At 39.8% G+C, this 14,376-nt stretch overlaps 1 protein-coding gene across 5 annotated transcripts; it reads right to left on the reverse strand.

Annotated features, from left to right (window-relative positions):
• Positions 1 to 264: 264 nt before the first annotated feature.
• Positions 265 to 14,258, reverse strand: LOC117305473 (nuclear transcription factor Y subunit alpha-like). Of its 5 annotated transcripts, none has more exons than XM_033790347.1 (8): positions 14,180 to 14,258; positions 12,624 to 12,764; positions 11,640 to 11,792; positions 9,762 to 9,947; positions 8,418 to 8,570; positions 5,639 to 5,812; positions 4,512 to 4,685; positions 265 to 1,201 (listed from the first exon to the last, which is right to left on the reverse strand). In XM_033790347.1, the coding sequence occupies exons 2-8, from the start codon at positions 12,729 to 12,731 to the stop codon at positions 1,043 to 1,045; spliced, it is 1,107 nt and encodes a 368-aa protein (XP_033646238.1). In that variant the 5' UTR covers positions 12,732 to 12,764; positions 14,180 to 14,258; the 3' UTR covers positions 265 to 1,042. The 5 variants fall into 5 exon arrangements, with proteins under 5 accessions (XP_033646238.1, XP_033646237.1, XP_033646235.1 ...); XM_033790346.1 differs by having other exon boundaries at positions 8,418 to 8,564; positions 9,762 to 9,953; XM_033790344.1 differs by having other exon boundaries at positions 9,762 to 9,953.
• Between the last annotated feature and the right edge of the window lie 118 nt (positions 14,259 to 14,376).

A 14,376-nucleotide genomic window follows, 5' to 3' on the forward strand; every position in this document is an offset into this window, starting at 1 on the left:
CAAGTAAGTTTTTATGCTATTACATATTTTGAGAATACCAAACAAGTCCAGTGCCTGTGAAGTGACAATCTACAATATACAAATCTTATTGTTATACCTCGGTAACAAACTGTCAAGTCTGATTGGTCCAGAACCAATCACATAACGTGCAACAAAAACGCATGTACCATGGCTAAGGATGCCAAGGAATATTCATGTTACCAAGGTATAACACAACAATTGTTGCACGCTGTGACGGGGTCCATGGGTTTTGTACACCCTCGGGGAAAATGGCACCCTCGGCTTTGCCTGGGGTGCCATTTCCCCCCTCGGGTGTACAAAACGCCATGGACCCCGTCAATTTTATGTTGAATGATCTCAATGATTTTTGAAACAGTAGAGTAAAGATATTTCACTAGGTGAGAAATCATTTGTCAGCTCTAAATTGAAATATTTCAATGTGAGTTTTGCTGGATTTTGAAAATAGACCTTATTGAATACGACGTCACCATTCAAATATCCGCCCTACAACATGGCGTCTGTGTTAGTGCATGAGCCGTAGAAATCTAACCGGGAAGGCTGCGTGCTTCATTGATGTGTCCGTTAGAACAAGCATACAGTTTGCCCTACAAGATGGCGACTTTCATAGCAAAAAAAAAGGTTATTGAATACGGTCTAAACCACGTAATAACCCACAGCAGGTGCTGTGGAGCACTTTGCGAAGTTTCAATACAAATTTACATTTTCCTAATAGAGTTCGTGCTTTGTGTTGAGTGAACGATCAAATGCGTGTTATGGAAGTGGCGTGAATCGGTGCCGAGGAAGTAAACCTATACTCGGGAGTAAAATCTGTGTAGTTTAGCTGCAAAAAGGTGTTTCCTACACTAGCTTGGATATTGAGAAGCAACATATAAAGATAAATTCTTTAGGCCTATTTATGCACAACAGAATGGGCTAGCAATAGAGGTTATTTTGTAAGTACATTATCAAAAACTTTACAAAAACTTACACAAATCTTGTAGTAAACGGTATTTCATTACTCCTTACTGAATGATGGTTTTCTTTACGCAGTGGTTGTTGCCCCATTGGTCGTGATGTTCGGAGGTTGTTCCAGAAGCGATTGGTTGCTGGTCGCCATTTGCGGGGCACCGCTGAGCATTTCAAGGTTGATGTTTAATGAGCCGTCGGAATCCGAGTTAACGGCCTGTCCCGTCACTACATACTGTAAGGGGAAAAACAAAAATCATAAGGACAATTTCCTAAAACGCTAAATGGCATTTTCTTGTTGATGTTTTCATTAACACAGGCAGCCCTGGCACGGAGGCCAACACAGACCACGGCCTTCATTACCCATAGCCAAATTTCTAAGAGCTGTTTAAAGACACTAGGCACCTTTGGTAATTGTCAAAGACCAGTCTTTTCACTTGGTGTATCTCAACATATGCACAAATAACAAACCTGTCGAAGTTACGAGATACTCATGGAAGAAGAAACACCCTTGTCACACAAAGTTGTGTCCTTTCAGATACTTGATTTCAAGACCTCACGCGTGAGGACTCGAAAAATCAATTTGGGCCCTGGTCTTTGCCTTGGTACCTCTCCAAAAGTTTCCCATAGCTTAAATTATAGGGGGGGGGACCAAAAGACCACAGGGCCTGTTGCACAAATATTCTACTTGATCAGAATTTATTTTACAAGACCAGGGGACGATTTCACAAAAAGTTAGGACTAGTCTTAACTTAGGACTAGTCCTAGGAGATATTGAAAACGTATGGCTAGTCCTAAGTTAGGACGAGTAACTCGTTCTTAGTCGAGAAAAGACGAGTCTTAACTCTTTGTGAAATCCACCCCAGGGGTCAACTTCACAAAGAGTTAAGACTAGCCTATAGGGGGAGTCACTTGTCCTAACTTAGGACTAGTTTAGCACTAGCTAGCTAAACGTTTTGATTACTTAGTCCTAGGTTAGGACTAGTCCTAGCTCTTTGTGAAATCGACCCCAGAATGTAATTAGAAAAAGAACATTCTGCACAATACGGTTTTATTTGAACAAGCCATAAGAGAGAGTATCTCATTTGTCTTGGTATCAAGTATGCTTTGAAATCAACAAATTGAGAGATATTAATTCAAAAATAATATTTGAAGTCCATTTTTCGTTAAAAAAGTTAAAGGGACATGTGGCATTGGATCAGGCGATCAGGGGTTAGGACTAGTCGTACGTTTTTAATATCTCCTAGGACTAGTCCTACATGTAAGTTAGGACTAGTCCTACATGTAAGTTAGGACTAGTCCTACATGTAAGTTAGGACTAGTCCTACATGTAAGTTAGGACTAGTCCTACATGTAAGTTAGGACTAGTCCTACATGTAAGTTAGGACTAGTCCTACATGTAAGTTAGGACTAGTCCTACATGTAAGTTAGGACTAATCCTACATGTAAGTTAGGACTAGTCCTACATGTAAGTTAGGACTAGTCCTACATGTAAGTTAGGACTAGTACTAACTCTTTGTGAAATCAACCCCTGGTCTATGAAAAGTGTTTGTAACCATTTGTTATAAAAAACATGGGTTAGAAAGATGTTTTACAAGTAGAATATAACAATCCGCAAAAATATGCCTCGAAATTGCATGATTTTCCTTATACGTTGTGAATTAACACGGCACGCCAATTTGTGGAGTCAAACAAAAATGGCCAAACGCATTACTTTGCAAAGTAAAAGGAAAAGCATGCAATTTCAAAACATATATAACTTTTAAGACATCTTTCTAACCCATGTTTTTTATAACAAATGGTTTCAAACACTTTTCATACCGGTTTCAAACACTTTTCAATGACCAACTCGCACGATCCAAGGCAACGTGTCCCTTTCAATGTCATTACACAGTGAGGAGCTGCTTTTCAATTGGATTAACAACAAGACAACTGAACTTGTCCGGTCGTGAGTTAGTTATAGCAGGCATGATAGTTGGTCACAGAAAAAACCTTGGGAAACTTTTGGGTGTAGGCTCTTATAGACTTTTCAGGCTAATTCAAGCACAATTTTTCAGATTTTTTCCCAAGGGCAAACAAAAAGCCTTTTTAAAACAAAATCAGCCTTAAAGGCAGTGGACAATATGGGTGATTACTCAAAATAATTATCAACATAAAATCTCACTTGGTAACAAGTAATGGGGAGGAGATAGTATAAAACATTGTGAGAGACGGCTCCCTCTGAAGTGACGTAGTTTTAAAAAAAGAAGTAATTTTCCACGATTTTGATTTTGAGACCTCAAGTTTAGAATTTGAGGTCTCGAAATCAAGCATCTGAAAGCACACAACTTCGTGTGACAAGGGTGTTTTTTTCTTTCATAGTTATCTTGCAACTCTTTCATAGTTATCTCGCCACTCCGACAACCAATCGAGCTCAAATTTTCACAGGTTTGTTGTTTTATGCATAAGATACACCAAGTGAGAAGACTGGATTTTGACAATTACCAATAGTGTCCAGTGTAGAAGAATATCATGCCCATGTTAGTATGTTAGAACAAAAAGTTTTTTTTTTTAAATATTTTAAAAATAAGGTATTATTTTGTATTAGTATATTAATATTTCAACATAGAAGACCACAGATTGAGTGTCGACTAGTGCTGTGCATTTTTCCAAAACAATCGGAGGAATTTTGTCTTTTGAAATTCAGTCGAATTGTAACATTTTTGGACGTTGGAAAACCAGTCAAAATTTTTCAATTTATTGGTATGCCGTTTAACATTGAGGACACATGTACTGTTACCAAATAATTTACAGCGGTGGTTGAGCAAGTCTAGAGCACCGTAATCAAGTTCTAGCGTTATCGAGCTCAAGTTCGGATGTTGCCTTGGTCTCGGCCATTGCACTGTTGTCCTAGAGCAAGACCATGATTGTTATGTATTTGTTTTGCGGTAACACCATGTGTATCTAGTTGCCAGGTAGAGTTTGCTGTTAAGAGAACTGTCTTGCTTTGTATTTGGTTTCCAGTAACACCATGTGTGTATCTACTTGCCAGGTAGAGTTGGTTCTTTAGAGAACTGTCTTGCTTTATATTTGGTTTCCAGTAACACCATGTGTGTATCTACTTGCCGGGTAGAGTTTGTTCTTTAGAGAACTGTCTTGCTTTGTATTTGTTTTGCAGTAACACCATGTGTGTATCTACTTGCCAGGTAGAGTTTGTTCTTTAGAGAACTGTCTTTCTTTATTCTAGTACCGCGGAGTAGATTGTTCGGAAGACTTCTCAATTCTGAAAAGAACTGTCCTGCTTTAATGACTACTACCTGGGCAGAAGGTATAGAAAATTGGCTGGGACTACTACTTTAGCGTGATTGTTATGTTTCTGATGGAGTGTAAAACCACAGTTCTTGAGTATTGTGTGAAAAAACCCAGCACACATATCGTTAAGAGAATGGATTTGCCCAAGTGAATTTCTGGCATGGTTTGCAATTTAGATGCATCGACAGAAGATTCCAATATATCTTTGAGGGATTTTTGATTTTTGTTTCTGCACAGCTCTAGAATCGACCTACCTGTGCCTGTTGTGGTGCATTTTCATTGTGAGTGAACTTTGACCTTGGGACCATCGTCGGTGAATCTGCATCGAACGAGTCCCCCATGGACCCGCCGGCGCCGTGGTTGAATCTCCCTCCGTCGCCTCGTACTCTGTTCATCGCGTGGGCGTGTCTCGACTCGTGAAGGTATTTCTGTGGAACCATGAAAAGCGAAAAAAGTTTGAAAGGGTTTTAGTAGGGCCAATGATTTTCCACGATGGCGGAAAACTGACGGAGTTCAGTAAATCCACATTTGAAATGAAAAAAGGGATTTCAGTTTTAGAAAAAAAAAAAAGTAAAAGTTTGTAATGAACTTTTATTCTTTATTAAGCTTCTTTTTTTGTTAAACTATAAGCATCAGAAAAACAAATGTCTGGCCATTCAGTATGGATCCTACTCTTTGACATCACAATTCTGTAATAACGAAGGGGCCTCACCTCTATCCATGTTAATATGTGTATATAATAATAATAATAATAATAATAATAATAATAACAAATTCTTATATGGCGCATTTCACAATAACCGTATCAATGCGCTGTACATTAGTGCCCTGGTCATAGGGCCAATAACATCCCTGTAATGTTTCTCAGCTCCCTTGGGAGTATACAGCCCTGAGCTGCCTGTAAGGCGCTTGTGGCTTTTTCATACACAATATCAACCTCTACCCTCGCAGGTACCCATTTACCCCTGGGTGAAGAGAAGCAATTATAGTCAATTCAATTCAATTCAAATTCAAATCACTTTATTATCCACGATGGGAAATTCATTATGGCCTTTTATACAACATATTTACAAAATTTGTAAATTATCTTGCTCAAGGACACAAGTGTCACGACCGGGATTCGAACCCACATTCTGGTGACTGCACCAGAATTTGAATTTGATGCTCTTAACCACTCGGCCATGACACTCTAAAGCCAGACACTCAGCCATGACACTCTAAAATCAGAAGCCATACCAACTGACCTATAGACCTACGTATATTTGTATACGGCAGGGTTGTCCACAGGGTTAAACTTTGTTCGGTCGCAAACCAATCCTGCACGATCGTCCAAAACCGCTTGTGAAAAACCCTGAGCGAGTAACATCATCATTCTACTCACCCTCCTTTCCTTTGGAATTCTTCCTTCCGCCTCTAGCCTGGCTCTTGCCTGCCGCCTCTTAAGTATCCTATGGTACTGTTTAGCATTGACATACAAAGGCTCTTCCTCCAGTAGCTCCGCCCCCGGTAGGGGTATTCTCTGCATGGTTGGGATTCCACCACTTCCTGGGACCATCTTGAACAAAACAAAATCAGTTTTGAAATTAAATTTCATTTTCACAGTCCTGACCAAAAGCATTGGTAAGAAATCACGAGACCATTGGGCTTTTGTTAGCTAAAAATGTTAACTGGAATGGGAGATTTTCAGGACGCTTGGTGGCAGCAGACTTACCAGGTAAAATTCATTGTTCTCGATAATGTGCGCATGCTCAGAGCTACGCAAACAATGGAAATTTACCCGGTAAGTCTGCCGCCACCTAGCGCCTCAAAGTATCCCATTGGATTTGTTTATAATAAGAATGATAAATGAATTCACATTTACGGATAAACCAAAATGACACTTTATTATAAGAAGCAGTTTTGTAGCCACGGTAGGCGGTGCTGGGCAGGCCTACCCAGGACTCACAACTTTTGCCCAGCAAAAAACATTGTGCCGCATAGCTCAATATTCCCCTAGAATAGGTCAAAATACCGCCACTGTGCATTGGTCTGAGACACAGCTAATGATAGTTAACAGGTTAAAGGAGCACATTGCCTTGGATCGGTCGAGTTGGTCAATAAAAAGCGTTTATAACCGTTTGATACAAACTGTATATGGCTAGAAAGATGATGTAAAAGTAGATTACAATGATCTGAAAAAACGCCTCGAGATTGCGTGGTTTTCCTTTTACCTCAGCGACTAACAAGGTCGGCCATTTATGAGAGTCAAATTTTTTACTCCCATAAATGGCCGACCGTGTTATTTTGCAAAGTAAAAGGACAACCGTGCAATTTCGAGCTAAATATGTGGGGAACATTATATTCTACTTCTGAATTATCTATCTAACCACATATGCATTTCATCACAAAGGGTTTCAAATGCTTTTCAATGACCAACGCGTCCGATCCAAGGCAACGTGTTCCTTTAATAAGGAGTATCAAATGTCACAGAGAAAGAGCATGTCAAAAGGCCATTCAACTTGCGTGCCCCCATCACACAAACAATTTGGAAACATAGCATAATGCCTGAAGCAAAATTTGCCCCATAATTAAACAAGAAATTTTGTTATTAATATTTATTATTATTTATTTGACCTCAACGTACAAGTACATCAAAAAGCACAGCAAAAGTGAAACGATAACACAACAAAACAATCAAAATAATAATGAAAGAAAAAAGCACACAAGAATATTAAAGAGAGTGGACACTATTGGTAATTGTCAAAGACCAGTCTTCTCACTTGGTGTATCTCAACATATGTGAAAATTTGAGCTAAATCGGTTGTAGAAGTTGCGAGATAATAATGAAAGAATAAAACACCCTTGTCACACGAAGTTGTGTGCTTTCTGATGCTTGATTTCGAGACCTCAAGTTCTAAACTTGAGGTCTTGAAATCAAATTTGTGGAAAATTACTTCTTTCTCGAAAACTATGGCACTTCAGAGGGAGCTGTTTCTCACAACGTTTTATACTATCAACCTCTCCCCATTACTGGTAATAAAGAAAGGTTTTGAGATGATAATTATTTTGAGTAATTACCAATAGTGTCCACTGCCTTTAAAAAACATAACAGAACATAACAGGAGGGCAACTAGAAGAGCAATCAACTGAGGGAAACAACTGGACAGACCAACAAAGAACAAGCTTGCGAATACACTGTTAATCCGCCCCCCCCCCCCCCCCCCCTGTTGGATTTCCAAAAAATTGGATATTGCCCACCAAAGGGTTAAGGGTCTTATGTAACTTTTGTAGGACAAAAAACACAATGTCCACAGATTTACACTAAACTAACACAGTTTGAAGATAATGATAGCAGAAAGCTTCCCTGAAAATATTATGTGCTGAGGTGCTGTAGTTTTTGGGAAATGAGTAAAACAATGTCATGAAAATAATTTTCATCTCATGAGGCGAAAATTATTTTAATCATTTACAAACGTATTTTCATGACATTGTTTTACTCATTTCTCAAAAACTACAGCACCTCAGTAAGTTTTGTTTGTTTGTTTGTGCGTGTGGTAGCCAACAGGTTCAAGATAGGTGATTTATACGGGCAGACTGGAAGAAAGCCAGTCTACCGTGTCATCGTCTAGCTGCATGATGCCTTCAAAACCATGTGGAGCCTGGTAAATATTGCAGTCGGAGACAATATGCTTGATGGTTTGTGCTTCACCGCATTCACAAGAGTCGGATGGCTCAGCTCCTATTTTGTGTAGGAAATGCTTGGTACGGCCGACACCTGAGCGTAGTCTGTTGAGATTAACCCAAGAATTGGGGGGAGAACACAATCATGTGGTTTATTTGAAGGAATGTTAATGAACTGTCGGAGCGGTGATGTTGATGCGTCCCACTGATCGGTCCATCTGTCTCTTGTCCAGGAGGGCTGGTAAGGGTGGCGGGCTAGTAGCGTTGACACGTCGCTTGCGAAGTGCCTGCGAGGGATCCTCTGATCTTGAGGATGGGAAGGTGGAGGGATCAGGCTCTGCTCAGTAAGTAATATTTGAAGGGAAGCTTTCCACTATCATTATCTTCAAACCCTGTAAGTTTAATGTAAATCTATGGACATTTTGAAAAGGTACCCAAATCTTTTAAATAGTCAGTCCATCTATAACCCTAATAAGAAGCCACTATATATGGATACTTACCATTACGATTCCGCCGTCAGAGTTAACTGGCATCGCAGCCATGAGGTTGTTGGCAGCATTCTGATTGGTCTGTTGTAACCCAACGCTTCCATCTGCGTTAGCGACGGGCTGATACAGGATTGTCTGACCATCTGATGTCACAAACTGCTGTAGCTGACAAAAAACATGACGATAGATTAACACACAAGCTCACTGAACAGGGTGTACTTTTGGTAATTACTTCACAAGTTAACGACCGAAAAAAATTAAAAAACAGGCTTGTGAATAGACTGGTGGACAAGTCGTAATGTCTGTCGCGGTGATAGTCAAGTTGTGGTGGTGATGTAATGATTAAAGTCTCCACGATCGAATAGAGAGATCACTGCTCTCGCGCGAAGCCAGTGTCGCAGGAATCGCTGGGAGAGGCGGAACACTATAACCTCGACAGACATTTAATGACCTGTCCACAAGTTTAGTTTACTAAAGGCATGGTGTCCTTTTGTTAGTTACTCCACAAAATGAACAACCATAAAAATGTATTTGGTAAAGAGCACTGGATATCTAATGATAGGCCTATTCATGGGTTACAACATCATCATCATCGATATGGAAAAGTTTACCATGTAATAACTATCTTTATATAACACCCAAGCAGATCCTTGCCATTTGATTGGAGGATTGTCCGTCACGTGATAGCAAATAAAAGTACCATTGCACGCTGAGTCACTCACCGTGCTTTTTCGTTCCATCCGAAAAGTACCATTGCACGCTGGCAGCGTGCAATGGTACTTTTCGGATGGAACGAAAAAGCTGAGTAAAAACATCACTGCGTGCGCGTGTCTTTGGTAACGCAGCAGGTGTTACTGCAAGAAGGCATAGTAAAATTACTAGCATTCAGCTTCTACAGTTGAAATTGTTTGTTTTGAAAGTTGTATCTTTCAATCAAAATGACAAAGATCTACTTGGATGTTATATAAAACAAATAATGAATGTTTTTCATTCGTGCAATGGTGCGAATATGTTCATTCGTTGAAAGCTGGAATGTTCCATTCAACTCGGCTCCGCCTCGTTGAATAGAACATTCCATCTTTCAACTCATGAACATATTCGCACCATTGCACTCATAAACATTCATTATGTGTATACTAATGAGTTGGGGTGGTTATGAATAGAACTGTTGGCTTCAACTCGACGTTTCGATCAGTATGCTCTGATCGTCTTCATTTAGCTGTTGCAACTGAATGCAGTTTTCATTTAACAGTAGCTAGATCTGAACATGGAGTACACATGCGCACACGTTAAAATTCCCTGCTAACCAGTGAAGAAGTTGGGAGACAGCGGGGTGCTAAAAACTAATAACTTTACCTGTAGTTGACCTGCAGCTTGACCTGCGACCTGCTGTTGACCTGTTGCATTCTGCTGTAACTGAATGACCTGTTGTGTCTGTGGTGGTTGCTGTACTGTTATTTGCTGTTGTTGTTGTTGTTGTTGTGGTTGTTGCTGCTGCTGTGTTTGTTGTGCCTGCTGTACTTGCTGAGGTTGCTGAACTAACTGAATCTACAAAATGAAACAAAACACTTTTCAAAAAAATTTAAAGGCACTGGACACCTTTGGTAATTGTCAAAGACCAGTATCCTCACTTGGTGTATCCCAACATATGCATAAAATGACCAACCTGTGAACATTTTGACTCAATTGGTCATTGAAGTTGCAAAAGATTAAACAAAGAAAAACACCGTTGTTGCATTACTCTGTGTGCTTTCAGATGCATAATAAAAGGCTTCAACTGAAGTCTTTTATTATTTGAGAAAAAAATTACAGCTTTATCAAAAGCTACGTTACTTCAGAGGGAGCCGTTTCTCACAATGTTTTTATACTATCAACAGCTCTCCATTGCTTGTTACCAAGTACGTTTTTATGCAAACAAATTGTTTTGAGAAATTACCAATAGTGTACAGTGCCTTTAAAGGAAAATTGTTATTGTTAGTATATTTTACATTTCAGCTTACAATCTTTTAAATGTACACATCACTATAGAGAAAGGACCACGGTAGGAGTTTGACAGTCTCAGCATCAAATGAACACTGACCCCTTCTGTCAGCCCCAGTGATTTAAAGGAGCATGTTGCCTTGGATCGGACGAGTTGGTCTTAAAAAAACCGTTTGTAAACGTTTGTTATAAAATCCATGATTAGAAAGATGTTTTAAAAGTAGAATACAATGATCCACACAAGTATCACTCGCAATTGCACAATTTTCCTTTTACCTCGTCGACTAACACGGTCGGCCATTTACGGGAGTCAATATTTTGACTCCCATAAATGGCCGACCGTGTTAGTTCGCAAAGTAAAAGGAAAACCACGCAATTTTGAGGCAAATCTGCGTGGATCATTGTATTCTACTTTAAAACATCTTTCTAACCATTTTGCATTTTAATACAAATAGTTACAAACGCTTTTCAAAGACCAACTCGACCGATCCAAGGTCAAGTCTTCCTTTAACAGCCACACAGTTTTTATTTAGTATGAAACACTTTTGAAAGTTATTAATAGTACCACTTTCCAAACCAGTTCTGAAAAGGAAAAAACGTCAAGTATTTGAATAAATTTCTCCGTTGGCCAAAGCTAGCCATCGGTATGGGATGGTTCATCTTTTACTAGAAATCTTTATACAACTTATTTCCGAGTGTAGGGATCTATAGGAAATGGTTTTATGAAATGAACATTCAATTCAAGCAAGACAGTTCTCTTATCTTGAACAAACTCTACCTGGCAAGTAGATACACACATGGCGTTACTGAAAACCAAATATGTATTGATACCTGACCGTGCAATGCCTCAAATCCTATAAACATTCTATTTTATGGTTACTCAAGGTTTGACAGCAGCGACATTGTCATCAACCAGGCGGTCGGTTACCATGGCCGCCACGACCATTATATAAGGAGGCAGACAGCCCACGGAAGAACAGCTGGCGACAACAATGCATTTTCTAAGCGACAACCTTGGGGCGATGGTCTGTGGGTTTTCGGGCTCACTCCTTCAGTAATCCTTTCTCTTTCGTTAAATCTTTAAGAGCAAGGTTTATCGCAAATAGCAAAATTTCAAGAGAGGGCGCTGTTGAACCAACACAAAGATATAGGCGATGCGTGTGTGAGTCATGCATGACAGCATACACCGCATATCTACCTACCCACAACGCATTGCCGTTCAGAATCGCGATAACCATGTGATCAACAACTTACTTGTTGGACCTGTCCATTTTGGCCGGTAACCTGCAACATCTGACCAACTTGCTGTAATTGGACGGTTCCTCCCTGACCACCTGCGAGCTGGATGGTGATTGGCTGGCCAGAGGACATCACCTGACCCGACCCACCAACTTGAACTACTTGTGCCTGTGAATGACAAAAGGGTTCTGAGCTTTTAGTATTCAAGTTGAGGAAGTCACTGTGGAGCTGCAAGACTTGCAATCACAAGGTTGTGGGTTTGAATCCTACCAAGCTAACCGTGATTTCACAATGAATAGAACAAGTGTTTTCGTCTGGTTTCGGAATCACAATTTGATTTGTGCAGTTCATAATCAACAGGGGTGAGAGTCATTACTAACGAAAAAGTCTGAAATTGGATACAAATTCAAAGGTATGTTGAAATTATGCCATTTGTACCATTTGGTAACCCCTGGGGTTACAGACTCCAAGGAGCCTTTCGAAACAGTATCCAAAGTACTAGAGAAGTAGAACAATGAGCAGGATTTCTTCAATTGTGGAAACAAATATTGTCTGAATTTTTTCACCAGGCCAGGCATAAAAGGTATGATTTCAGCCAAAAGTCTGAACTAAGACGTTAATGACTGTTGCCAGCTTGGTGTTAAAATCCCCTTGTGGGAGTTTGCCGAGCTCTCCTGCGGGGATGATAATACAAGCCCAGTCCATACTTCTTGCGATGCGATTTTAATTTTGATGTCACAACGTTGCCATGAATAATTTGAAACAGTTGAAATGTGCTTAACTCCTGCAACATTCACCGTGACAACAGAGCTGTGACGCCAAAATTCGCCTCGCCTTCGCAGGAAGTAAGAACTGGGCTTAAGACAGTAAAAACAAATTATTCTTTTTACGTTTTTGTTTTTTTCTTGTAAAAAAAAACAAACAAAAAAATGCGGAATTCCGCGAAAGAGTTGCAATTCCTGTATACATAAACTACAGACAAACTGACAGCCCATTTACCTGTTGTCCAGCTTGCTGTACTTGTAGCTGCATGGGTTGACTGGCGGTTGCTATACTTTGGACCGTAGTCAGTTGCTCTGGCTGAACAACTGCAGTTGTGGCTTCCATTTTGTTGTAACCGCTGCAAACTTATATCACAATCTGAAAAAAATATTAGACAAATGTAACAGATGTTTATAGAGAACCATTTGAAAAAAGTAAACAGAAAATATATACTTTTAGTTTATTTTACGGCGCTCCAGAAGTATCATTCCACCATCCTTATTCATTTAACAAGTCGATGTGTTTATTGTAAAAAGCTCGCACATGCGTCGTGGGCGGAGCCTAATGGATCGGTCTTTTGTGTACATTTCACATGTTGAAAACAGTTGATAAATTTGCCAATATGGTTTGCAATGTCTCTCTGGCCTTAGTTGCGATGATTGTGACCATCCATCCTCCCGAAAGTCAGGGTCTCCGACTATGATGGAGGGTTCTGATCATCGCAACTACTCCAGTCTACGAACTTCGTGAGGATGAAGATTGGATACCCACTAGAAAAAGAACTAAGTAAAGCCCGGTTAACACTTCATGAGATACAAATTTTGATGTCTGATGGGGCTGTTTTCGAAGAGAATGATTCGGAGGAGCTACGCCCAAATCGACTGACGCGAATTATTCATTGCGAATTGGTGACGTTTATTGGACTATGTTTTCAATTGAATGCAGGACATAATCTAGTTATAATAATTCTAATGCTCCGTCGAATTACCAGAGCTCTTCAACCCTTGCCGGGGCATTACAATTATTGTACAGAATCACTTTTGAAGCAGCCCAAAAAGTACACAGACAAAGTAAAAAAAAAATAACAATGTTGTTATTTTGTTTTAGACACAGACAAAAAGGTAGCAGGCACAAAATGATTAGAAATATAACAACAATCACAGGTAACAATAATTCTTTAAATAAGATGTAAACAAATGCACTTCTACTCTTTTAGGGTCCAACCATGGAGGTAGAATTAATTCTACCTCCATGGTCCAACCATGTGAATAACTTTTAATATGATTGATTTGAGGTCCTTGCTCTATTTTTTGGTGGATGAGAAAAACGTGAACAAAACTAACTGAGCCCACACCGAGGTAGACGTTTATCACAATCAATGACAACGAAATAGAAAAAATACCCCAACACTTAAAACACCATTAATTGTGTATGTCATAGAGCAATGAGTGCTGCATTTTGCATGCTACCCAATCAATTATATAATGAGTAAGAAATTAAACACAAAAAACCGCACAGTGCACCACACCACTTTTGCATGAGTTCGTGTGCATGATCATGAACACCACAAACATGCACGCCGCTACACACGGGCACAAGAGATTAGTCGCTGTACGCCATGACAGCGAGCCACAAAGGGCAACCCAAGCCCCGTAAAACTGCCCAACATTTCGGGGTAAATTCTCCAATAAATCAGACCCAAACTGTCTTGAAATCGTCAAAACCCATCGCCAGGGTGTCCTGGACGGTATGTGGTCCATAGTTTTAGCGGATTTAGGGAATCTTAGACTTACAGGTGCACCTGGAGTTTTTGATTGGCTGTAGAGAGCGTAGTGTCCACGTCCAACGAATAGGAAGAAAGGCAGATATAACGTTCCCTCCACTGAAAAATCAGCTCAGCTAAAAATTAACATCTCATAAATATTCAAATTAAATGGACGACAAATGGGTGACCCTTAACCCTTTTACTATAAAAATCGAAGTGTTCCGC

The sequence above is a fragment of the Asterias rubens genome, chromosome 22, assembly GCF_902459465.1.
Source record: "Asterias rubens chromosome 22, eAstRub1.3, whole genome shotgun sequence".
Taxonomy (NCBI): Eukaryota; Metazoa; Echinodermata; class Asteroidea; order Forcipulatida; family Asteriidae; genus Asterias; species Asterias rubens.

Coding starts and splice junctions, on each gene's coding strand:
- LOC117305473 (XM_033790344.1), bottom strand. CDS start 12,731: ATGGAAGCCACAACTGCAGTTGTTCAGCCAGAGCAACTGACTACGGTC. Junction 8,571..9,761: donor AAGCTGCAGGTCAACTACAG/GTAAAGTTATTA, acceptor GTTTTTTGTCAG/CTACAGCAGTTTGTGACATC. Junction 5,813..8,417: donor CTGACGGCGGAATCGTAATG/GTAAGTATCCAT, acceptor GTTTTGTTCAAG/ATGGTCCCAGGAAGTGGTGG.